The sequence below is a fragment of the Zingiber officinale genome, chromosome 8B (assembly GCF_018446385.1).
Source record: "Zingiber officinale cultivar Zhangliang chromosome 8B, Zo_v1.1, whole genome shotgun sequence".
Taxonomy (NCBI): domain Eukaryota; kingdom Viridiplantae; phylum Streptophyta; class Magnoliopsida; order Zingiberales; family Zingiberaceae; genus Zingiber; species Zingiber officinale.
The window spans coordinates 110,405,539-110,432,620 of NC_056001.1; the positions used below are offsets into that span (position 1 = coordinate 110,405,539).

The 27,082-nt window shown below is 34.7% G+C and overlaps 1 protein-coding gene across 1 annotated transcript; it reads right to left on the reverse strand.

The window, feature by feature from the left end:
- Positions 1 to 1,959: 1,959 nt before the first annotated feature.
- LOC122017399 (N-alpha-acetyltransferase MAK3-like) lies at positions 1,960 to 26,260 on the reverse strand. Its single transcript, XM_042575013.1, has 4 exons — positions 25,944 to 26,260; positions 25,739 to 25,859; positions 14,521 to 14,576; positions 1,960 to 2,411 (listed from the first exon to the last, which is right to left on the reverse strand). The coding sequence occupies exons 1-4, from the start codon at positions 26,166 to 26,168 to the stop codon at positions 2,193 to 2,195; spliced, it is 621 nt and encodes a 206-aa protein (XP_042430947.1). The 5' UTR covers positions 26,169 to 26,260; the 3' UTR covers positions 1,960 to 2,192.
- Between the last annotated feature and the right edge of the window lie 822 nt (positions 26,261 to 27,082).

Sequence of the window (27,082 nt, forward strand, 5' to 3'; positions counted from 1 at the left end):
GCTAATAATAACCAATGAAACAAATAAACGTTTCAAATAATCAAACAAGTTTAAACTGAGAGTTTGATAACATTTAAATGAACAAAGTTAAAATCAACATTAAACCAAGCTCAAGTTTAAACTCATAAAAAATAAATCAAGCTAAGATTAAATAATTATTTCATTAACTTGGTTCATTTTTTATTCGACTATCTTATTAAACAAGCTTAAATACCGTAAACTTTAATTCAACTTAACTTATTTACTACCCTAAGTTTAGTGCCAAGTGATGTAATTTGTACATTGGGCAATACCAAATAAAAAGGCCTAACTTTTGATTTTTTTTTTTTTTTAATCATGGGGCGCCCGAATAGGGTAATTACCAAAAAAAAAATATATTAATTGACAAACGCTTAGAGTATGTTTGGTTGGGGGTTATTCTTGATAACCTTGGTTATTCATCCAAGGTTATCAACGAAAATCCTGTTTTGTTTAGGTAATCGATGATTCTCGAGTAATGTTCCATGCCTGATACGTCAGCAAAAGGGGATGCAACCCGAAATCGGAAAACCTCATAAAACTAAGATTTTCTTGATTCCGGGGTTAACAAAATTTTTTTATCCAAAATACCCTTGAATAAGAGAAAAATGTTATAAAAAGGAAAAATATAAAGGGAAAAAAATAAAAAATATAAAAAATAAAGTTAAAAACTTTTTAAAAATATAAAAATTGTAAAAAAAAACATAAAAAAAAATTTTAAAAAAGGAAAAACATAAAAAAAGTTAAAAAATAATAAAAAATGGGGAATAAATAAATAAATAAAACATAAAAAAATAGAAAAAATGTAAAAAAAATATAAAAAATAGAAAAAATTTAAAATAGAAAAAAAAATAAAAAAAACTTTAAAAAATATACTAAAAAAGAAAAACATGAAAAAGAAAAAATAAAAAATGTAAAGTTTAATAATAATAATAATAATAATAATAATAATAATATATGATTGATTTTGTAACTAAGGGTAATATAGTAAATTATTAAACCAGATTATTCATTAAAACCTTCAAACAAATAAATTTTTGTTACATTACCTTGGTTGAACCAAACAACATTTGGTTATGTTTTATTCCCGATAACTTTGATTATGCAATTACTTGATAATCATATAACCAAAGTTATATATGATAACTTGAACCAAACACAGCCTTACGGCTAATGAAATATAGCGACATTATTAAATCATATGCTCGATGAAATAATTACAAAATAATATATAAAATAATTAGAACTGTATATTAAATTGTAATGAATTCTATTTGTATTTAAAATTAAAAGGTTTTACAAAGTAAATATTATCTGAGTAACATGATTCAATGAGAAATAAAAAAAATGTATATCAAAACATAAACAAACTATAAACGGAAAAAAAAATGCATATATGATACGTAGATAAAATCAATTAATAAATAATTTGTTGAGAAGTTTGTGTAAAGATAAGATAATTGATGAATAATTTTTGTATTCCATACGAAGTGTGGATATGTTAAAAGTTCTGTAAGGTGAGTCTTGTAGAAGCCCTAGAGTACAAATTGTCGATATATTAAAAGTTCTTGTTAGGTGAACCTTGTAGAACAACAATGTCAATTACTGACTACTACTTAGAGAAAGCAATTGGACGACACTCACCACAAAGTCCTATAAAACAGTGTTACAAGACCACCAATCACCCCGATCCATCTTGATCAACTTACAGCCACATTAGACAAAAGCAAATTGGAATCCACCGTGACCGAAGTGCCTACACCTTAAGCAAACTGAAAAAGCTTTAATCAACCCAGCTAAATGTAATGATACTATCTACACCCATTCGACAATGATTCCCACAAAAAATTCCAAGTCAGTGACGAAGTTCTACATTTTAGTATAAAACACGATCACAGAAACACAAAACAAGTGCATTCAACCTATACTAATAGTCAACGATTTCCAAATTAAATTCCGATGCAACTTAATATAATTGAGAAACTTATGCAATGTATATAACAAAAAAAAAAAAATCACAACACACAATAGTGCTTACCTCAAATGACATCCGAGTAAAAAGCACAAGTATTTCCAGATCTAGATTATTAGCCTTAGCATCAAAATGCGATGGTGAACTATCAAATCAACCATTTTGATTAGTCTGGAGGTGCTTCACCCAGAAACATCAAGGATCATGGCACAATCTGGGTCTCACCGTATTGATTATCATGCAGATGAACACCATCTTTGTTTGTTGTTGGTGAGTGGTGCCACTGAGGGAAGAGTAGTTTTAAGCGAAAAGCATCTACTCCATTCAAATAATATCTGTACAGCCGCTTCGCTCTTATAAATCCTAGACGGCCATATAATGCAAGGGCTCCCTTATTTGTTACCTCCGCCTCTAATGCTACCTGCATACAAGTTACTGAGTTTATGACCATATTAAAGATTTTTCTTTTCATAAATGAAAATCAGTATTAGTTCAACTAAATTCCACCAATGGAACCTATCTCAAAATAATCCTCTGAAAGAAAAACGCGGTAAACATACAGAGACAATAAATTTTAGCATTAGGAAGGCAAAATGATTAAGGGTTGGTATCAATCCATATGTAGACAAGATACAGGTCTCACTTGTGTTGGGACCAGTTGAATGAATGCTGGAGCAACGAAAGTGGGGTAAATAGCAAATGTTCATGCAAATGACTTTTAAAGATATTCCTATTAGCAAGGTTAATTCTAAACAATTATGCAACAAAAATCCTTAATCATTTTGCCTTCCTTGTCTACATATCAATCCATATGTAGACAAGATACAGGTCTCACTTGTGTTGGGACCAGTTGAATGAATGCTGGAGCAACGAAAGTGGGGTAAATAGCAAATGTTCATGCAAATGACTTTTAAAGATATTCCTATTAGCAAGGTTAATTCTAAACAATTATGCAACAAAAATTAAGAATCAAGAACAAAGCATGCTAACAATCAATTTTAATGTGGTTTGGAACTCTGATTCCTACTCAACGGCTTATACGATGGATCACTTTGAATGCACCATTAAGTTTTCTTCTTCTCAAACAACTTCTGAAGGTGGAGGAACCTTTTACAAGCACTTGGAGTGATTATAATTTAAATCTCCAATATAAAGGAAAGGAGTTTACAATTAAGGCTCAAAATATTAGCAAGTATATATTGGAAGGTTAGTCTTTGAATGTGCTCCTTTACTCTTTTTTATAGCCTTCATTTAGCTTCGCATGTTCTTAACCGTTATGCTAGTGCCGTTTAATCATCAGAAATGCACTATCAAACGACTAGCCATTACGTCATCCGACCATTGTTGTGTAGCCTTTTTATATCAACAATTCTCTCTAGTTTTTCTGTTGTAGCATCAATAGACTGAGTTTTGACATCAATCGACGATCCAAGAAAAGTTGACAGTCCAGCCAACTCAACCACAAAAAAAAACAATTGTTCATTGGTTGATCGCTTCAGAAGACTACATGGTCAACTCAACCTCTAACAGTCAACTAAAATACCTCAACAATCAACCAACTCCAAACTTAGCCCTAAGCATTAACATTACGTTCATTGGCTTATTCACTTGATTCGACTACTTGGTTGACTCAACTACCAGTCGACTAAGGCACCATTCATTCGTCTAAATCATCAACTACGACTATCCTAATAGTTGAGTCTATTGGGAGATCATGAGGATGTAGATGACTGACGATAGAAGGGGGATGAATACTGTATGTACTTGTAAATGTAAATCTAAATCTACTCTTGTTAATACTTTAGCAAGGTCATAAGACAATCAGTAGTGAAATAAAAAACATATACACATACAAGCACATACCACAAGGTGTTTACATGGTTCAGCAATCCACGACTCCTCTACGACCTATGATGCTTCAACGAATCACTCCCAAATTCCCTCTATATTTTCTCTTTTGCAGCAACACCAGTGATGGAGAAACCTCTTACAAATCTTTCAAAGTATACAAAAGAGATTTATAGAATGAGGAAAATATAGCCATTGCAATCTTTTACAATATAGATTTCTATAGGTTTAGGTGTGTGAGGGATATCAATTCACAACCCTTAAACTTCTTTTTATAGCCTTGAATTCAAATGTTGAACCCGTTATTCATTACCAACCGATTAATTACTTATAGTCCTCATTAGATTCTGCCATTGCACCTTCCATTAACAGCTTGTTTGAATCTATCTAGCATCAATTTCATAGGCATCAATCGATTATTCCATGTTCAGTCGACTCCTCAACTAACTAGCTCCCAAATAGAAATATTTTGTTTGTTTACTCCTTGCCTTGAGTCCACTATCTAGTCGACTCAGCTATTAGTCAACTGATTTCCACATCTGAATCAAACCACAAACCCGGAACAGATTTTATATTAGTTTTTTGATGTTTTTAGTCAATTATCTCAGATCCTATTCCCATCAACTCATATTGGTTTTCAATCATTTACTAGTCAACTATCGACCCTCGCCTAAATTGAGAATTATCATCGTCCGAGTACGTGTAATGCAAACAAGGAAACAAATATCGCCAAAAACCTAGCAAATAAGACACAGAGGCAAGGCCTCTTGCAATTGTGCCCCTAAGCAATTAGACAATGATATTCGTTTTTAAATACTTGTATCCTAATCCCTTTTTTCCTAAAATTTCCTCTTTGGCTTCCGATGATCATATCAAATTGTGAGAGCTAATAGTAGATTTTTCTAGGCCAACCTTTAGGGCTTCTATTTGTGTTCCCTTGACCCTTTGTTTTCATCTTCTAATTTTTGCAAATCAATATTAGGGGATGAATTCTCTAGCCTACCTTCTAAAAGATCTACTAATTCCATTAAGTCTTCTAACTTTACACAAGGATCGTGTCAATTCAAAACATAAATTCTTTATTGCACTTACCATGTCGTTTAACTCGTAAGATGTAGCTCCCCCATCACTCAGGCTCCCATTACTTTATCTTCAATTAAGGTAGTGGCTTTATCATCTACCATCATAAGAATAATACTAGCCCTATAGTTGCCTTCTTCAAATAAGGAAGTCATGCCATCCCCCGTGGCTTTTAGACTTACCTTTCTTTTCTTCTTTTTCTTAGCATCCTTTTAGCATGTTTCCAGTTAAAATTCAAATTTTAAAAAAAAATCTCATTTTTCTTACCAATATGCTTCTTTGTTGCTCTCCATGAAAGATGGCTTAGAATCGTCTTCCCCTTGTCCTTTAAGGCTACTGAAAGAGCTAGATATTTGATGTGTGGAATTCATATGCATATTTTCGGTCTTATTTACATGCATTTCCTACCTTACATTATCATATTTGCATTAACTTCTAATGTTTACATTCATTTTCATCTTTTTGGTTCGGGAGACTACTCTTTTATGTTAATAGGACATGAAGAACTCTACATATGGGCACATTTGAATATAGAAAGCCTCATTTCAGCATCATACACGACCTACCCATGACCCCTACCACAGCCGTGTACCATACTTGGAGGCGAAGGGCACAATTAGAGCAACATTGGAAGGTCTAGCAACCAACACAGCCTGGCCATGTCATCTGACACAGCCATGTTCAGCACTGTGGCTGGACCATGTCATCCAGTGAACCACATGGTCATGGCACGTGTGGTTGTTTCCTCCTTTTTGTAGGAGTCCATTAAAGACCAAGCCACCTTTTGAACCCTATTAAAAGGCAAGGAAGTATAGGCTAAAGAACATCCAAGGTTTGCCACAGAAACCCTATTTGGGAGAGCTGTCTTCAAGGTTTCGAGATTATTCCACATTGGAGTGCGTGGAGTTCTTCCAAAAACATCAAGAGCATCTACAACGGAATTCCTTTTAAATTTAATTCTTATTTCTAGTAATAGAATGATGTTTTTGGCTTGTAACTCCATCGCCATGGAGTAGTCTCCCTAATTCTAGGATTAGGGAGTAACTTGATGTTTAGTTTGACGAAATAATGCATTGATCCTCTTTTCATTAATGATGCGTATGATTTTTTATTGGTTTTAGCTCGTTTTCTTTCTTCCATTTATGTTGTTGGATTCAAGTTGGATAGTGACCTCGTTGGGGTAGACCAAGGGGTGAACCCTAACTCGTAATCATTGCATATAAACATACGATTGGATCCATAGAGAATAGAGGTAGGGATGAGCAAATATTTAGTAAAACTGAATTAACCGAACCAAACCGAACCGACCGAATTTAGAAATTTGGTTCGGTTAATTCGGTTTTCATTTTTTTTAAATTCGGACTTCGGTAAATTCAGTTTGGTTTCGATTTTAAAATTCGTAATTCGGTTAAACGGAATAAACCGAATAAAGATATTAATTTGATTTTTTTTATTTAAAAAAAAAATAAATTTGATTAATTTGGTTTTAAAATTTATGATATTTAATTGGTTCGGGTTGTTCAATTTTTGTAAGAAAATTCGACTGATTCGTTTGGTTCAAAAAAAAATTGATTTGCTCGGTTTTCAATTAATTCAGTTCGGTTTTAACTGAATGCTCAGCCCTAAATAGGGGACATATTTAATGGTGAAACCTAATCTCCAACCTCTAGAACCGACTTGAGAGTTCCTCTCCGAGTAAGGGTAGCGTCTAGGGGATCGCGGGGCTCTAGTGATAGGAGTCTCCTTAAGAAAGCGTCCCCTAGAACAGTTACCATAAAAGTAGTTGAACTCTCTCGAGGCTTTCACCATTTGTCATCAACTTAAAAGGTCTAACCTAATTCATTTTATAAGTTGCAATTGGGATAGATACATTGATGTTTTCTTTCTTTTCTTCTTCCCATAGACGCATTCAATTACCTTTGGACAAATCCCTTCAACATAATCATGCGTTGAAATAAGAGAGGTGTATTCGTTGACAATCATCATAGCGAAGCCAAAATCCTAGAATTGTCTTCCGAAATAGCTTTCTTACCGTTTTCGTTCGATCACTCTTGTTTGACTTCCTAGACACATCTTTTCTTGATTGTCTAGATATCTCCTTTGCGAATATTTTGTATTTAACAATACGATCTTAGTGAACGATATTCTTCTTACTTAATGACACCATGCACTTGCTGAATCGTACATCAAGTTTTTGGTGTCGTTGTCAGGACTGGCATTGTTGATATCGAGTTTTATTTGCGATTTGGTTAATCTAGATTCTTTCTTTTTACTGCAATTTTTTGACTCTCCCAAATAGGGTTTCTATCGCAAAGCTGGGATGTTCTTTAGCCTATGCTTCCTTGCCTTTTTATAGGGTTCAAAAGGTAGCTTGATCTTTAACGGACTCCTATAGAAAGAAGGAAACAGCCACACGCACCATGGCTGTGTTGGAGAACATGGCCAGGCCGTGTGGCTTGCTGGATGACACAATCCAACCATAGTACCAAACACGGTCGTGTTAGATGACACGGTTTGACCATGTTGGCTGTTGGACCTTCCAATGTTGCTTTGATTGAGTGCTTTGCCTCCAAATATAGTACACGACCATGGCAGGGGCCACAGGTAGACCATGTATGGTCCTGAAATGAGGCTTTCCGTCTTCAAATGTGTCCAAATGCCAAAATCTTCATGTCTTGTTAACATAGAATACAAAAGAGCAGTCTCCCGAACCAAAAAGATGAAAATGAATGCAAACATTAGAAGTTAATGCAAATATGATAATGTAATGTAGGAAATGCATGCAAAAATAAGATCGAAAATATGCATATGAATTACACACATCAATATCTCTTCTATAGTCTTTTTCTACTATGTTAGCAATTCTAGATTTGTATAATTCTATATTAGAGAAAAAAAAAATTCTAAACTACTTACATTTACTTCTAGATTTTTTGACATGAAAAACATCTAAACCATTAAAATCCACTGAAATGTTCTTAGTAAGGCATTAATAGCACTCTTTTACATGTCTCTGTTTGACATGGTCTCTCCAATGTTTGTCAATCTGGTGATCTATGTTGTTTTTTTTAGTCTAGCATGGAGTTTCATCAGCGGTCTCTCTTTCTAATTATCAATTGTTAATTTGGTTTCTTAGGGAATTCTGCTTAGCCAATTTTGCCTCTGAGTTGCCTTCATATAGTTCCACCAATTTTCTCATAATTCTTTTGCATATTGGTAATGCTCTCATCAAATTTACTCCATGCATGGGTAGGACACATAAAAGTCGAACTTTGCCTTGCCATTTGTTGTTTACTCATCTCTTCATTTCTTGGCCCATTATTGCTATCATCCTCTTCCATAAATTGGAATTCCCCTCAAGCTTTAGGATAGCAAATTTCTCTCCAACAATTTGCTTCGTCTGTGGATAGTCCTTCAAAAACGTCTTTACTTTAATACCACTTGTTGGATTTGGTTGAATGAAAGTTGGAGGACCTCAAAGGGTAAACAACAAATGTTCTTACAATTAACATTTAAAGCTGTTGCTAAAATTTAGTAAGGTTAATTTTAAACTATTCAGCGGAAATTAAGAATCAAGAACATGGCAAGCTAATAATCGATTTAAGGTGGTTTAAAACCATTATTTCTACTCCATGGCCTACGATGCTTTAATGGATCACCGAACGTACCACTATGTTTTCTCCTTCTCAGACAAATCCAAAAGTGGAGAAACCTTCTGCAAGCACTTGGAGTGATTGCAATTTGATGCCCAACTATGAAGATAAAGAGTTTACAATTAAGCAGAATATCAGCAAGCAACTACGTATTTGAATGTGCTCCATACCCCTTTTATAGCCTTCATTTAGCTTTGCTTGTTCTCGACACTCTTATTATGCTAACGCCAATCAATCAGCTCGAATGCATCATTAGTATAGCCAATACGTCATTGACCATTATCATGCAACTTTTTATGTCAATGTGTCTCTACTTTTTGTTGAAGCATCAATTAAGTGGATCCTATCATCAGTCGACCGTCCAATCTACTCAGCCACGAATAGAAACGTAATGTTTATTAGCTAATCAGCTTGAGTCAATTGTGTGGTCAATTGAGCCACCATTAGTTAACTGGAATACCTCAACAATCGGCTAACTCTAAACTTGCCCTGAACAAAATCATTTTATTCACTAGTTGATTCACTTGAGTTGACTACTTGGTGACTCAACCGCTAACATTTAAGGCACCATCAATCAACTGTATCATCGACTACACCGATCATAATGGTGAGTTATGCTTGGCAGTTGGAAGCCCGGAATGATCAAAAACCTAGCAAATAAGACACAAAGGCGAAGCTCTTGCACACGAAGAAGTCCCGAAAGTAAGGCTTCTTGTCAAGTAACTTCTAGTGAGAGGTGAGTTATAAGAATCGAGTGAACAAATAATTTGGGTTTCAAGTAGAACCTTGTTCTTATTTGAGTGAAGGTTTGGTCTTAGAATTGGTTTAAGTCGAGGATCCAATTGAAGACTAGTTTTAATCGATCGGCATAAGTCGACTAAAGAGTCAAGTCAGGTAATTAATGAACAGAATAAATGTTTAGGTTCATTGTTGAGTCAACTAAGATGGATTCGATCGACAAGTTTCCTAACATGAATAAGAATAGTATTGATCTAAAACAGAAGACTACAGTTGTCAAATTGCTTATGTGATCTAGTGGTTTAATCAACTAATGGTGGATTGAATTGACTAAAATATTCATTGTCGAGTAAAAGTTAAGCGCAAAATTAGGTTGAAGTGAAGCTATGTATATGGGACTAAGTGGGGTTTGTAAAGACTTCTAAATCTTTTCATGTTATGGTAGTAAAGTTTCCAAGGACCAAATTGTGAAAAATTAAAATTTTATGGACTAAATTGAAAAACTCCAATTAAACCTAAATCCCTTCCTCCCCCTCCATGCATGGTGCTTATATATATATATATATATTGGCAACAAAAAGTGGAACCGTCATCTTGACGGTCCCTCTAGGGTGGGCCCTCACGAAGGAAGGTAAATAATAGGGGCTTCGCGCCACAATAGCAGCGCATGCAAGGAGGGGTTGAGGCAACGAGGAGCATTTTGCACCCGCTAGGAATCAACCTCAGGCCTATTGATAACAACACTCTTGCATGAACCAATTGCGCCAGATATATGGTTGGTCGCCGCCCATCTCATCCAAATCTCTATCTCCTCTCCTATCATCCTCGCCGTCATTGCACGCAACAAAATTGCCTCCTTTTTTCATTATTACAAACCCTAAACCTAAACTCCCATTACTTCCCACCCACAACATCTCCCTCACATTGTTGTCATCGCCACCGTCGTTGCCACCATCCTCGTTGACGCTCCATAGCAACCAGCATGATTCAACCCTTCGATTTAAGTGGAGTTTTTCTTGCTTGTCTTGCTACACTTACCTTGTGCATGATTTAATTTATAAAGTTCCCTCAGGCAGTGCAGTGGTTAAAACATGAGGTGTTGCCACATGAGGTTTTGAGGTCGAAACTTGGCACGTCAGAGCATGCCTTCCCCCGTGTCTTGGCCACCTACACTAATGGCTAGTAACCACCCGTGATTTACCTCCTCCGTGTTGACCTAGGCACGGGTTGGCAGGGGCGCTGGGGTGAGCGATTCACCTTTTGCCACATGATTTAATTTATGAAAGTTGATGTTATGAAAAATAGAATTCATTATACTCTTATCCTTACTCTCACTACTTGATTGTTTCCTATCACATTGCTTGCCCTTTTAATTTCGGGTTCATTTCTATCTTATTTGTTTCCTATTTGAGATGTATGATAAATTAAATTTCCTAATTAATTATGCGAACTAATAAATTAGAAAATTAATTGTATCATAAAGTTTCAACTTTGCGCTCAAAAAGGAGTTATGTTAGCACTAATATTAATTAACAAAATTATATGCAACATTTATACTTAGAGTTTTTACTCTAAGCTTTGAAAGGGGTGCGTTATCATTGATATTAAAGTGACAAGATAATAAATGTACAACTTATATCATAGAGCTTTGGCTCCACCCTATAGAAGAGCTGTGTAACTACACGTAGTTTAGAGCTTTAACTCTGCCCTCTAAGAGTTGTGAGATTACTTATAATTTAGAGTTTCGGCTCACCCTCAAAAAGAGTTGCATGAATACTTGTAGTTTAGAGCTTCAACTCTAACCTCTAAGAATTGTGTGATTACTTATAGTCTAGAGTTTTGGCTTCATTCTCTAAGAGTTGTGTGATTACTTGCATTCTAGAGTTTCAGCTTTGTTCTCTAAGGGTTGCATAGTGACTCCTGTGGATTACGGGTTGTTCAACTATTCATATGTGAGGCACCTCACGGGATGGATTGTGGATTGTTCATCCTATTATTATGTGAGGCACTTTTCGAGTGGATTGCAGGTCGTTCACCCTATATATGGATGTATATGTGCATACACATGATATATTCCGTATTGGGTGGATTGCGAATCGTTCGCTCTATGTATATATGATACATCTCTTTCGGGTGGATTATGAGTCATTCACCCTATCTGTATGTATAGGTGCATACATACGATGCATGTCATTACGAGTGGATTGCAAATTGTTCACTCTTATATACGATGCATCCCTCTTGAGTGGATTGCAAGTCGTTCACCTTTATTTTTACGTCTTTACATGTTGTGTTCGTATTAAGTGGATTATGGGTCATTCACATTTACTTATACGACACATCCTTATGGGGATATTGCATGTCGTTCACCCACTGAATAAATTATGTTAAGTTGCCGAATAAAGTAGATTATAATGTGTGTAATGTTGAAATGAAAAATTAAGAAAACTGATGAAATTAATTAAGAAGAGAATAAAAAACAAATAATATGGAAATATAAATTGTAAATTATGTTGGTGTCATATTTTCATGCACATCTCTCTTATCTTCACTTAGCACTTTGTGCTCACTCTCCTTATCCTAGTTCTCACAACTTGATTGTTTCCTATCACATTGGTTGCCCTTTTTTATCCATGGTTGATTTATATCTTATTTGTTTCCTATTTGAGATCTGTTATAAATTAAATTTCCTAATTAATTATGCTGACTAATAAATAAGAAAATTAATTGTATCATAAAGTTTCAACTCTACGTTCTAAAAAGAGTTATGTTAGCACTAATATTAATTAACAAAATAACAGATGTAACATTTATGCTTAGAGTTTTGACTCTACTCTTTGAAAGGGCATGTTATCATTGATATTAAATTGACCAGATAATAAATGTAGCACTTACATCATAAAGCTTTGGCTTCCTCCTCTAAAAAAGTTACATAACTATATGTAGTTTAAAGCTTTGACTCCGCCCTCTAAAAGTTGCATGATTACTTATAGTTTAGAGTTTCAGCTCGTCCTCTAAAAGAAGTGTGACTATTTGTAGTTAGAGTTTCGTTTCCGCCCTTTAAATGTGGCGTGATTACTTGTAGTCAAGATTTTCAGCTTCATTCTCTAAGAGTTGCATGATTACTTGTAGAGAGTTGGCTCCATGAACAAAGTGAAATGATTTTTCCTCACTGGTGAATTGCGGGTCATTCACCCTATTCGTATGTGAGGCACCTCATGAGATGGATTTTGGATCGTTCATCCTATTTTGATGTGAGACACTTTTCGGATGGATTACAAGTCGTTCACCCTATATATGTATGTATATGTGCATACACATGAAGTATTTCGTATTGGGTGAATTGAGGGTTGTTGGCTCGACATATATACGATACACCTATTTTGATTGAATTATAGATTGTTCACCCTATCTATGTATAAGTACATACATACGATGCATGTCGTTATGAGTGGATTGAGGGTCATTCACTCTCATATATGATGCATCCCTCTTGGGTGGGTTGCAAGTCACTCACCTTTATTTTTACATCTTTACATGTTGTGTTCGTATTAGGGGATTGTGGGTCGTTCATCTTTACTTATATGACACATCCTTGATGGGTGTATTGCATGTCGTTCACCCACTCAATAAATTACGTTGAGTTGTCGAATAAAGTAGACTATAATGTGTTTAATGTTGAAAATGAAAAATTAAGAACTAGTGAAATTAATTAAGAGAATAAAAAAATAATGATATGGAAATATAAATTGAATATTATGTTGCCCTCTTTGATTATATTTTCATGTATATCTCTCTTATCTCCACTTTGCACATTGTGTTCACTTTCCTTTTCCTTTGACCTTTAGGTTAATTGCTGAGATATGTATACATAACACTAGTGAGTTACTTCAGATGTCTGCATGTAGTCAGTTTCGTTAGCTTTTGTTTATATTTTTCTCTAACATTGTTATAGTTCACACACGGCGAGCGAAGCTAGCATTGCGGCAAACCTAGCTTGTACAGGCATGACATTTCATTTTCATCATTCCAATCTCAATTCTTCAGTTTTCAGTCTTTTCTTTGGTTAGCTCCACACTTCGTTCCTTGTGCTTAACATTATATCCTGATGAGAAGTGTAAGGTTTCTTTGCCTTTGGAAGGATCAGAAAAGGAAAAAAGCATAATGGAATTCATGGAGTGACTCATAAACCGTGAAGTATGAACGTAAAAAATTGGTTTGTTAGCATTGCTTAGGTCTTTCTTTGTATTTTTTTTTTATTTCCATTGCATTTCTTACATTATGTTAGGTAAATTTAGTTTGCAATTTCAGCGATAGGCTATTCACCCCCTCCCGCTCCTCTATATTAGATTCAATAATAATTATTTTAAGCTAAATCAATTTTGAGTAGATTGAATAATTGTTGTGAATGACACGAGGCTATCATCATTAGTAAACATGAAACATGGTAGGAAAGACACATTAAAACTCAAGCTCAGCTTTATATTACAGCTTAAATGGCTCTCTCAAATACTTTGGTCCAGTGATCATAAAACATCGACAATAAGAAATCGGAACCTAGAGATTGTTCAGATCTTTCATGCTATTTTTATCTTAGATTTCATGTTGATCCATTAAGTGTGAAGTTATTATTAGAGAAAAACAAAGAAATTAATGTCCAATTGGAAAGATGGGTATAATTTAAGGACCTCTAACATAATTTACTTTTAATAATTTCATAGTATTCCAACATGAGCTCTCAAGAAAAGTAACATTTTCATAATAACAAACATGCATTTGAGTTAAGAGGATCCCAAGCGCTAATAGAAGATTGAGGTAACTAAAACTGTACCTAACTTTACAGCTGGATTTGATAACCAGAACATTAACTCTTAAGAATCCAATATTCATACATTAAATTATCCAGTCCAAGATACCTTCATACAGTCATTTAAATTGCTAAAGTCTGAATGAAGAAAGATCTGGACAAGATTTAGCTTCAATAGACCAACAATATTTCCAAAGGCTGTTTTTATTCAATAAAATGGAGAGATGCTCATAAATGTTTGGACGATATCAAGCAAGGGAGAATACATGTGATATAACAAGCAATGTGCAATATCACACTTTCAAGGGAAGAATTAACTATCATAAACATAGGTATGCTTCTCTTTCTGAAATATTAGAAGAATTGATGCAACATGTTATTAAGTTATTCGTCAAGCAAATTACCTCCTCACATCCAGATTCCATCATCACTCTGATAGATCTGGTAACAAGTTCAGTTGCTGCAGTCACGAATAAATTTTACAATGAGTTGCAGCAGTAGAATGAGCACACAGCATATTCAGAGAAAGTGTCAATCGGAAAAAATTAAGGTTCCATTTCTAAGAAAGTAAATGCTAAAGAAGAAAGAAAATACTCCTCTCTTCTAGGCATTCAATTTGTCATATCCAGTGCAAGAGATTCATTTCACAAAGGGTCAAATTCAATCCATGCTTTATAGAACATCAAAGTTCAACAAGAAAACAACTATTAACAAGGCATATCATCACAACAAAACAGGACTAAATACGAATTACCAAAATCTATAGCTAGATGAACACCAGTCTTTCATCAACTTGAAGTATTAGAGGAAATTTCTATTCTGATGTCTATAAAATTTCTATTAGAGAAAGATGAGAGTCGCAAAGATCAAGTTGTTGAGGTGGATGTCTGGATATACGAAGATGGACGAAATCAGAAATGAAAATATTAGAAAGAAAGTGGAGGCTATGCCGAGTGAGGAGAAATTTCAAGAGACGCAATAAGATAGTACGAATACTTAGTCGACCAATAAAATTTATTTACATATACATAATAATATAGTAGGGGATAGAGCCCAAAGACGTAGGAAGATCTATGTAGTTTACCCATCTATAAGAGAAGGCTTGATGGTTGTTGTTGTTGTTATATGTCTATAAAATTTCACATTTCCACTCTGTTTTATAGTCTCATTTTCCTACGGTTTTAGGCTCTCGTTATATGCTCAAGCACCATAAAATGCTTTCTATCAATGTTCTTAGCTGTACAATAACCATTTTTTTCCTCTCAATATCCATTTTACCACCTACATCATGCACGAGACAACATCCAATTGAAATATGTATATGCTATCTGTAGAGAGAGTGCCACTTTAAGAAGTGAAGCGTTGAGATCTCAAATAACATGCTGTAATGAATAATATGTGAGTCTTATGTCAAAAGGTTTAGGCATCACATGATGATTTGGTCTTCATGTAGCCTAGAAATGGAAAATACAGATAAACCGTATTATGGAAGTATCCATATTCCTCTATAATAGGAGATTGCACACTGTGAGTGTGGTACATAAGCTTTTGTTCCAGGAAGAAAATACACCTTCACATTAGGAAATATGCCCATACAGTTAAAAGGTGTGCAAGGCAGGAATTAACTATTATAATATCAAAATTCACATTAGAGAGAAGTCTTCTAGTTGCCCCCATCACAAAATTGTGGCATGCCAAAACTTCATATGTTGATCAAAATCCTACTTGCTAGCTACCTCAATATGACATATTTCCATGCAAACTCAATAAGAGTTGGAATATGCCAAATTTGAGCACGTTGTGTGCATGAATTTACCTAAAAGATGATTGCCTACATCTAGTGGAGACTTGTGAAATTGATTATACACTGAAGACAAGTGTATGCAACACATACTTGAGGTATGTTTATTTCACTTAAAATATTTTCCAAAAATATATTTCTTAAGTTTTCTAGTGTTTAGCATAATGTGATATATAGTCAATGAAATCTTTTTATCAGTAGGAAAATGTCTCTTCTCTTTTTGCATGGAAGTCATTTTACATATGCAAGTTGTTTACCCTTCTATCCCTTACAGCGCCCTTCCCCGCCATTAACCCCTTTATAAACCCCACAAGATCCTTCCTCACCACCTCCATTGTACTCATCCTCTTCAACCACAAATTAGCCCTCCCCACCTTAATCCCACTTACCCTCATCAACCATGGGGTTGATGCACCCATCATCTCCTCCCACTCACTCTCACTGCTACTCCATCATGCTTATCCTGCTTGTACTCACTAATGAACCTGATGGCCTTGCCAACTCCTCCTACTCACCCACACCACCTCCTCTCACTCACTCCACAGCCTCCATCTTGCTTGTCCCAACAGATCGCAATATCAATGTTCTCACTATCTCGATTGTAGTCCACATAAACCTTAAGACACTTTGGTATAAATTTTTACAATTTAAGCATATAAATAGGGAATTTCTGTCAAAAAATTTCACTAACAAAACTATAGTCCATAAAATATTAAACAATATATAAATATAAAATTCACTAGCAAATAAATACGTTATGCGCATAATTCAAATTAAAAAAAAAAACTTTAAATATCTAAATCACCAAAATCTTCATCATCTTCCCCAATCATATCATTATCATCATTATCATGTTTTAGATTTATATAACTGATTCTTTATCAATTTCCTCAAGATTGATTTCTTCCTCCTCTCACAAGGCGCATGCTTAAATCGCACAGGCACGAAGGCGCAATCAGGCGAGCGCCTTTAATAACTATGTTCCTCACCACCTCCATCAGACTCATCCTCTTCAACCGCACAACTAATGTCCTCACCACCTTCATCCCACTAGACACAATTTCCATGACGGAGAAACCACCAATTCACCCAAATCAATCATGCAAGTAAAAGAAAGTGAAAATATTTTCTTTGTATCATAAACAAACAAGGAAAATCACACATTCAAGACTAAGTATACATGTTTGCAGATGATATTATTTTGAAAGATGAAAAAGTAAATACTAAACTAGAATCTTAGCGGATCACTAAAAGAGAAAGATTTTAGACTTAGTAGAACAAAGACAGAATATATAGAATTTAAGTTTAGCAATATTAGACGCAATGAGACAATTGTTAAGATAGGAGATGACGAGTTGCTCAAAACCAAGAGGTTTAAATATTTAGAATTATTTTTGAAAAAACAATAGAGGGATTGAGAGTTATGTCTTACATAGAATACAAGCATTGAAATGGAGGAGAGTGTCGGGTGTTTTATGTGACCACAAAGCAATGTTGTTAGAGGCGCGAGGCGCACCGAGGCGCAAAAGGGCTCCTAGAGCTGAGGCGCACCGAGGCGCAAAAGGGCTCCTAGAGCCTGAGGCTCGAGGCGCGCCCAAGGCATGCGTCTCTTGAACATGAGATTGATTACTAAACTACCATGTCAAATATGATAATTATTAATATTTCACACACACAAATATCAAATATGACAAGCAAAACAACACTATGATAAAATTAATAAAAGTTTAAAACTTTCAAGTTTCAACTTTCTAATCTAAACTAACAAAGTTCATCAAAACAAGCGTAATGAGAGGAAGATATATTTCCCTTCTCGACTTGTTTAAGCCTAGCATGTGAACTAGAGGTCATGGATGCAATGTTTTTTCCTCTAGTACAATATTCAGGCTCTTCAGCTCCACTAGCCCTAGCAACGACATCTCATGTTAAGTGATCACCTTCAAAAACTAACTCATCTTCTTCATTATCACTTTCTCCATTCATTCTACCCATCAACCATTCATTATTGTCATCAATATTTGTCAAAGAGATGGGATCGATCTTATCACATGCATCATACCGAAGTTTTAAGGCACCATTGTATTTCACAAATACCAAATCATTTAAGCGCTGCTGAGCTAGCTTATTCCTTTTTTTTATCTACAAAATGTCAAAAATCACAGTAAGTATAATAAAATAGCAAAGAATATATTTTACTTATAAAAATAACATACTAATAGTATTAATGTATTATACATTTATATTTATTACATACCTGCTCAAATACACTTCAATTGCGCTCACAGCCGGAAGCACTACAAGTGAGACTAAGCATTTTAATAGCAAACTTTCGCAATTCTGGGGTATTTGCTCCATAACATTCCCACCATTCCGTTGGAGATAATGCTCTTCTATGTCTAATTGTCACATTCCTCCCAAATAACCCTTCTGCCTTTCGATATATAAAGAGTTAGGTAGTGATTTTATTTTGCTCAGCATCGTTTGAAACCAATCTCTCCGTAGTTTCAAACAAATCATTCACCACTTCTCCACGGATATTTGAATCTGTGTATGAATAAAAAAATTCTAGATTCAAATAATCTCATGCAGCATGCAGAGGTCGATGAAGTTAGCATTCCCATCTCGTATCAATGATCTCAAACACTTCTTTGTATTTCTCTTCTTTCTCCTTAAAGGCCTTCATAATTGTTTCTTTTGCCCTATCCATAGCCTCATAAATATAACCCATTGCAGATTTTCTTTCGCCACCAACTAGTCTCAGAACACGAACTAAAGGGTCATATATCTTTAATATATGCACAATACTACTCCAAAATCTAAGTGTCATGATGATTTTAGCTACCTTCTTCCCCGCAACTTCTTTTGCTCATTTACTCTCTGTCCAATTCTTTGAAATGAACATTTTCCTTAAGTTTTGCTTCTGTAGGTGCATCCTTTCAAGAGTGAGAAAAGCAATAGCAAATTTTGTGACACCCGCCCGACAAAGCTCTTTTTTTCTTGTGAATTGCCTCAACATATTTACCATGCCGGGGCAAACATAAATGTAAGCATTCACACTCATTGCCTTCTTCAATGTTGATCAGGCAATTTCCCAATATCTTCTAAGATCAAGTCGATGCAGTGAGCAGCACATGGAGTCCAATACAAGTGCCACCTTTTTGCTTCTAATAATTTTCCTAAAAAAGAAGTTAGAAAACTAGAAAAGTTTAACATATCTAAGAAAAAACATATTGACAAGAAAGAATTAAATAGATTCTTACCAGCAAGCACATTGTTACTTGCACTATCTGTAACAACTTGAACAACATTTGCTTCTCCTACACGCTCCACAAATCGATCAAGCAACTGAAATATTTTCTCTCTAGTCTTTGCATAATAAGAAGCATCAACAAATTGGATGAAAATTGAACCTTTAGGAGAATTAACTAAAAAATTAATCAATGTCCTATGCCTTGTTTGTCCACCCATCTGCCATCAAACTACATCCATACTTGGCTCATTCTGTTTCACACGACTTAATGTAATCATTTGTCACACTATCAACAGCTTTTTTTAGAAAAGGAACCCGCACCTCATGATAACTAGGTCCTTTTAGACCTACACCATATTGGCCAACCAAGTTCAACATCCTTTTGAAACTTGAATAGTTAACGGAATTAAAAGGAATTGTCGCATCATACATCCACTCAGTTATGGTCATACAAGCTTTTCCCCTCAATTCTTTCTTGTATGCCTCATTTATCGTAGTTTGCCTCTCTTTACCCTTTTTACTTTCAACATTTTTTTGCACATTAGGAGCAAAATACATATCCATTGGACCTATTTGTCTTGGCCTTTTTTTCATATTCACTGATCTAGAACTTGTACTTGTACTTATAGGCGGCACAACTTTAGCTCCAATACCATCCATATCAATATCATCACGCAAAGGGTCTACATCCTCTAAGTCCAATGTCGCAAGTTTAGAAAGATTACTTTTCTCCGTTTTTGTCTCTATGAAATTTTTAATTTCTTCACGTACATGAGGCGAACATCTTTTACAAGTCGTAGTATTTCGAAACCCCCCAACAAGATGTTGTTTTGCACAAAAGATACCCCCTTTTGTAACTTTTTGACAAAAGTTACAAATCAAATCATTTTTATTATCCAGATTAACTCTTTGAAAAAAATTCCATGCCTGATCTATTGATATATATGTTGGAGTATCACTACTACCTTCCATAATAATTGAACAAGAAAATAATCTGAAAAATAAAAAAATAATAAAAAAGTAGTTTAATGGAAAAGTATTGTACCAACGTCTAGCAAAAGAAAAGCAACTGTACCAGCATTCAGCAATAGAAAAAAAGGAAAAAAAAGACAGAGAAAAATAGAAAAACAAAATGAAAAAATAGGACAAAGAAAAAAAAACACATCAGCTAGCAAAATCGTACAGCTACAGTAGCCAACAAAACCGGCAGCAACAACACAGTCTGCAAAAATGAAAACAAACAAAATCAGACAGTAAGAATGCGAGCCAACAACTCAACAAGAAAAAACACAAAAGAGGAAGAAGAAGATACGAGAATAAAGAGAAGAAAAGAAGATGAAGAAACAAAGAAACGAAGAGAAATTGAACAGGGAGAATGAAGAAGAGAAAAAGAAGCAATAACAGAATAAGATAAGAAGAAGATAACAAGCAAAGAAGTGAAGAACAGAAAAAAAAAAAGACTCATACTTGGGCGATGCACGACTCAGCGACAGGGGTGGTGGCGGCCGAAGGAAACACCTTAGCGACAGCGCGACTCTTCTTCAAATTCAGGTTTCGGTTCTTTTCTTCTTCCCTTTTTTCCTTTTCTTCTCCTTCTCCTTCTCCGTGCCCTAATTCCAAACCAAATTGGTTTGAAATAGTATTTTTTTTGTTAAAAATCCATAAATGGATCGCGCCTCAGTTGAGGTGCGAAGGCGCCCTAGGCGCGCCCAGGCGTGCGCCTGACGAACGGTGCCCGCCTCGCATGGGAGAAGGCGGTTTCCCCAGCGCCTCGTGCGCGCCTCAAGCACGCCTTTAAAAACCTAGCCATAAAGTATTTCTAAAACTTAAAGAAAAGTTCTACAACACCGCAGTTAGACCTACTATGTTATATGGAGTTGAATGTTGGCCTATAACTCGAGCACATGAGCAGAAGATGAGAGTTGCAAAGATGAGGATGTTAAGATGGATATGTGGACATACAAGGATGGGCATAATAAGAAATGAGAGAATTAAAAAGAAAATCGAAGTTACATCTATTAAGGAAAAACTTCGAAAGACACATTTAAGATGATATGGGCATGTACTTAGACGATCAATAAATGCTCCAGTTAGGCGATATAAAAATATGACAAACACACATATAAAAAATCTTGGTTAAAAACAATAAAACAAAATAAAATTTATTTAAGTAGGAGGGTTGCATTAGCCAACGTTAAAATTATGACAAATATTCAATAAATGGATCTATTAAACTATTGTGCTAATGCTAGGTTGTTCCCCGGAAGGAACACGTTGCAGAGTCTGACTGTAACGTCTCAGCAAGAATCGCTACATCTCCCAAACTCGGGTCTAGTGCTAAATATACAAGAGTTCGCGTTACAATGTCCGATTGTAACGTATCGACAAGGACCGCTATATCTCAATGAGAACTTAAGTGTAGTATTAAATAGGCAAGAGTCCTCACACCATAGGTTAGATAAGAACAAATATGATAAAAAAAACTAACAATCTAAGATTTAGAACATGAAACATAGGACCCTGAGGTAGTAGATACGATGATTATGAGAAGAATTAGTATTTTTGTATGTACAAGAGACAAAATGGGTAGGCGAGAAGATAAAGATAATAGAGAACTCAGATTTTAAGTTGTGATATACTGGAAAGAGTAAAGTAAAAAATAGAGTGGGTATTGTTGTAGATAGTTCGTTAAAAAATGAAGTTGTAGGAGTAATTAGAAAAAGAGATAAATTATAGCCCTTAGAATAATAGTGGCAAAAGAAGACTATGAACATAATTAGCGTATATGCACCGCAAGTAGGATTAGATGAAACTACCAAATCAAGATTTTGGAATGACTTAGATGAAATATTACAAAATATTTCACCAAATGAAATGAATTTAATAGGAGGTGATGTAAATGGGCATGTCGGAGTAAAAAATGAGGAATATGAGAAGGTACATAGGAGTTATGGGTTTGGAACGAGAAATATGGTATTAAAGTTGAAAATAGTAACTAAGAGTGTACTCGGTGAGTCAAAGGGACATGCATCACTAAGTTAGGAATCTTGGTGGTGGAATGAGAAAATACAAGAGAAAGTGAAAGAAAAACGAATAGCTTATAAGGAATTATATATTTATAAGAACGAGAAAAACTTAAAAAATATACAATAGCCAAGAAAAAAGCTAAGAAAGTAGTGAACAAAGCAAAGAATGAAACTTTTGAACGATGATATCAAAAATTAGATACAAAAGAAGTAGAAAGAGACATTTATAAAATAACTAAAATGAGATAAAGGAAGACAAGAGATATTATCCAAATAAAATGTATTAAAGATGAATGTAATAGGGTACTAGTAAATGATGGAGAAATAAAAGAACGGTGAAAGATGTATTTTCATCAATTTTTTAATGAACGTTTAGATGACCAACTTAACTTAGGTAATTTAAGTTGGTCAATTGAGCATAAAAATTTAAATTTTTATCGTAGAATTCAAATTTCAAAAGTAGAACAAACTTTAAATGGGATGTACAATGGAAAAGTCGTTGGACCGGATGATATTCCGATAGAGGTATGGAAGTGCCTACGGAAACAAGGTATTGAATGTCTTACAAAATTATTTAACATGATATTGAAAACGAAAAAAATGGCTGATCAACGAAAAAGTACTCTAGTTCCTTTATATAAGAACAAGGGAGACATACAAAATTGTGGAAACTATAGGAATATTAAACTAATAAGTCATACCATGAAATTTTTTTAAAAAAGTAATACAAAAAAAATTAAGATGTGACCAAAAATCAATTTGGGTTTATGCCTAGAAGGTCGACGATAGAAGCTATACATCTTCTTAGACAATTAGTTGAAAAATATCGAGAGCAAAAACAAGATCTACACATGGTATTCATTGACTTAGAAAAAACTTATAATAAAGTCCCAAGAGAAATTATATGAAGAATTTTAGAAACGAGAAGTGTTAGCGTAATATATATTGAACTAATTAAGGATATGTACAAGGAACTAACAACCAAAATAAAGAGGAGTAACTGAAGCATTTTCAATAAAGATAGGGTTACATTAAAGATCAACATTAATTATGGACGAACTCGCACATTCAAGACACAGTACCGTGTACTGTGGTGTATATTGTTTGTAGATGATATTATTTTGGCAGATGAAACACATGGAGTAAATGCTAAACTAGAATCTTGACCAAAAACACTAAAAGAGAGAAGTTTTAGGCTTAGTAGATTAAAGACAGAATATATGAAATTTAAGTTTAGCAATATTAGACGTAATGAGATAATTATTAAGATAGGAGATGATAAGTTACACGGAACCGAGAGCTTTAAATATTTATAATCAGTTTTGCAAAACGATAGAGGGATTGAGAGAGATGTTTTACATAAAATTTAAGCAGGATGGTTGAAATGGAGAAGAATGTCGGGTGTTTTATATGACCGTAAAGTACCTCTAAAACTTTAAGAAAAGTTCTATAAAATCGTAGTTAGACCTGCTATGTTATATAGAGCTGAATGTTTGGGTTATAACTTGAGCACATGAGCAAAAGATGAGAGTTGCAGAGATGAGAATGTTAAAATGGATATGTGGACATACGAGGATGGATAAAATAAGAAATGAGAGTATTAGAAAGAAAGTCGAAGTTGCATCTATTGAAAGAAAACTCCGAAAAACACGTTTAAGATTGTACGGGCATATACTTAGACGAGGCGATATGAAACTATGACAAGCATGCATATCAAACTATAAAAAGGAAGTTCAAAAAAGACTTGGCGAGCAACAATAAAATAAGATAAAATTTATTTAAGTATAGATGATGATATAGTAGGAGATAGAACCCAATGACGTAAAATGATTCATATAGTCGACCCCACCTGGTGATATAAGGTTTGGTTGTTGTTATTGTATAGACAATGATATAGTAGGAAATAGAGCTCAATGGCGTAAAAGGATCCATATAACCGACCCCACTTAGCGGAATAATGTTTTGGTTGTTGTATAGACAAACAAGGAAACGTAATCCATTTTCCTTTTAAAAGTTTTCCTCCAAAAATATTTTACATTGACAAATTATTTTATGTGAAACAAATAGACCCTTGTTCGTTCATCATTTTCTAGAACTAGAGATTAAATGTAAAGATGTAAGCTCATTGGAAAGCCAAATACATGAAGACAATCATTCAACCTTGAGAATATATTTATCGTCGTCAAAATGCAACACAAACCATATGATCACACAAACCTATGATCTAAATTAGCATATACCACCAAGATCCCAATTTAGATGAGAATTGACACCTAATGAACCTATGATCTAATCCTTTGAATCTCTCACTATGTGTAGGTTAGAACTTGATCTAGGCAACCTTGAACTAAGTAAATTACCTAATATCAAGATATGTTTGAAAAAGTTTTACATAACTTAAATATGAGTAAATGACACAATTTGAAGCTAAGGTGTGTTCCTTACTAGTTAAGTTAAAGGAAGTATTAAATTCTAAAATACATCTAAAATGCAAGGTATGACATATATTGAAGGAAAAGATGTGATATTTGCAAGATGTGATATTTGCAAGTTGGCCTCATTTGGGAAACCTAACTATTGCCTCCTCATTTAAGAATCCACTTAGCACAAGAGTAGAGAGTCCCGACTAGTTAATGCCTAAAAGGTTTTGCACTTAGTGATATTGCTAACTTATAATGGTTACATTTTCCACAATAGAAAGGTAATACATAAGAATAAACTCTTATGCTTTCGCTCCAAAAAAAAATTGTGCTCTCAATGTGGAATTAAGTACTTCTTGTCTATTATGACAAAGTGAGAATAAGAGATGTTATCTAACATGCATCATCTAAGAGCAAATGTGATATCAAAAAGTGGAAAATTTCTTATGAACAAATGTCATAATAATGCTTAATGTTAAAAATCAAACAAATTAAACTTATTTTGGCAATTCTGCATATCAACATAACAATCTATTAAGAGTAATTTGTTAATAGTCTATTTCACAGTTCAAAATTTTCTTAAACCTATAAATTCATAAAGCTACTATGAATAGCCTTTTCTATTCATCCTGTTAAAATGAACTTGCTAATAGAAGTGAGAGAGATAATTGTGAAAAACAACACACTATTAACCAATAAATTATATCATGTAGCAAAATATGCTTCATATGGCATAAAGGTGTCAACAGTTCACCTATAGGCAATGTATGTAACAAATGAACCAAAGTGCAAACAAATCTAGAAAACTGATCCTATTCATAGCTTATACTCAAGGTAGAAATACAACCTTTACATATCACACTTTATCAAATCATTATGCTAAAGCCAGGTATGACTTCGTGATTTCTAGTTTCATCATCTATGCCTTCAAACGTCCAGCATAGCATAACTAGGAGGGTTTTTTTTTCAATTATCATCAAGTAAGAACAGATAAAATCCCTTCAATCAATTGCTAAGATTAGCTTCAACAATGCTGCCACAAATTTCACTCAACAGCAGTAAGCAAGAGTGCTCGTTCATCATTTGTCTAATAAAAAAATGACTAAGCGGCTAAACATAGTTTACCAATGCCTCTGCCCCTGTAAGGCTTGATGACAACCAACATTGCAATGTACCCCCGGAAGGTGTTCCTATGCTCTCCGATCTTAGAGACCACCGTCCCCACACACCTCCCCCTGTGAAACGCCTGGATTATGCCACAAATTGGAAATTGAATAGCAAAACGTTACTCAGTCGACCAGAACTATGGAGAAAAGGTATGACGGTGTACCAGAAAGGTGAGGTTAGGCCACAGGTAGACGAAGTATCGGTAGGTGAAGATGGAGTAGGGTTCGCTGAGCTCCTGATCGACGAGACCCATGATTAGAGGGAGATGATGCTCTCCCCCGTAGCTTATATACTCGACATCCGAAGGAGAGAACACTTCCGATTCTTCTCCTTCAACCCCCGTCGTCCCGGCTGCGTCGACCACCACCACCGGGGAGGCCGCTTCCATCAATCAGTTCCACCAAAATCCCTCGTTTTCTCGATCCACTATTAATCGCCGGTCCAACCTCAAACCGGCCCGAGAAAGGTTGTCTTCAGTTCAATGGAACTGGTGGGGTGAGTGGATATAAATAATTATTATTATTGTCCGTAGTTCAAAAATTCTGTTATTTTTTATAAAAGGAGTGGACAGATTTGTTTATTTACTAAAATCAACACCCTAATTTTAAAATTATAAAAAAAATCAAAAATAATATTATTTCCTTCCTACCCCTCCCACCAATCTCCTAAATTTCTTCCCTCCGGACACTATTTTTCAATGCATCTGAGCCACATTTGTTTAGTTTTTAATTTAAAATTAATAAAATGATTCGGATGCATGCGAGACTCATTCTCCTTTTTCTTACCTCGTGAAAATTCATGGTCATCGTTCCTCACTGAAACTTTGTCTTCGTGTATCCCAGCATCTAGGATTTCCGACAGAATCCATACAGTGTGTCCCTAAGGTGACGTCAAGCATTTCCAACGAAATCCACACATCTAAGTCGATAGACGTTAAGGATCTCCGACAAAATCCACACTGAGGTATGTCCATTCAAGTGTTTAGGATTTTGTTCGCCGTAAATACTCTCCTTTCATAATGAAGCAAGAAGGTGCGATAGCAAAGATAAATATCATGAACTTGTTCAACCCATAGGATATATCCAGAAATCATAGGATAAATCTAGAAAGGGTATGATATGGGATCATCACGTTGGGCATGATATGGTAAAATATTAGGGCCAATGTAGGTCTGATATGATCTCATATCAGGCCCTCCAGAATAATGTGAAGCTCGGTTTGGAAACACATTCCACCAGTTTTAATTTTACTGTTAATATATTAAATTTGTAAAAATTATAGGCTGTAGTTAATTTTGGCCAG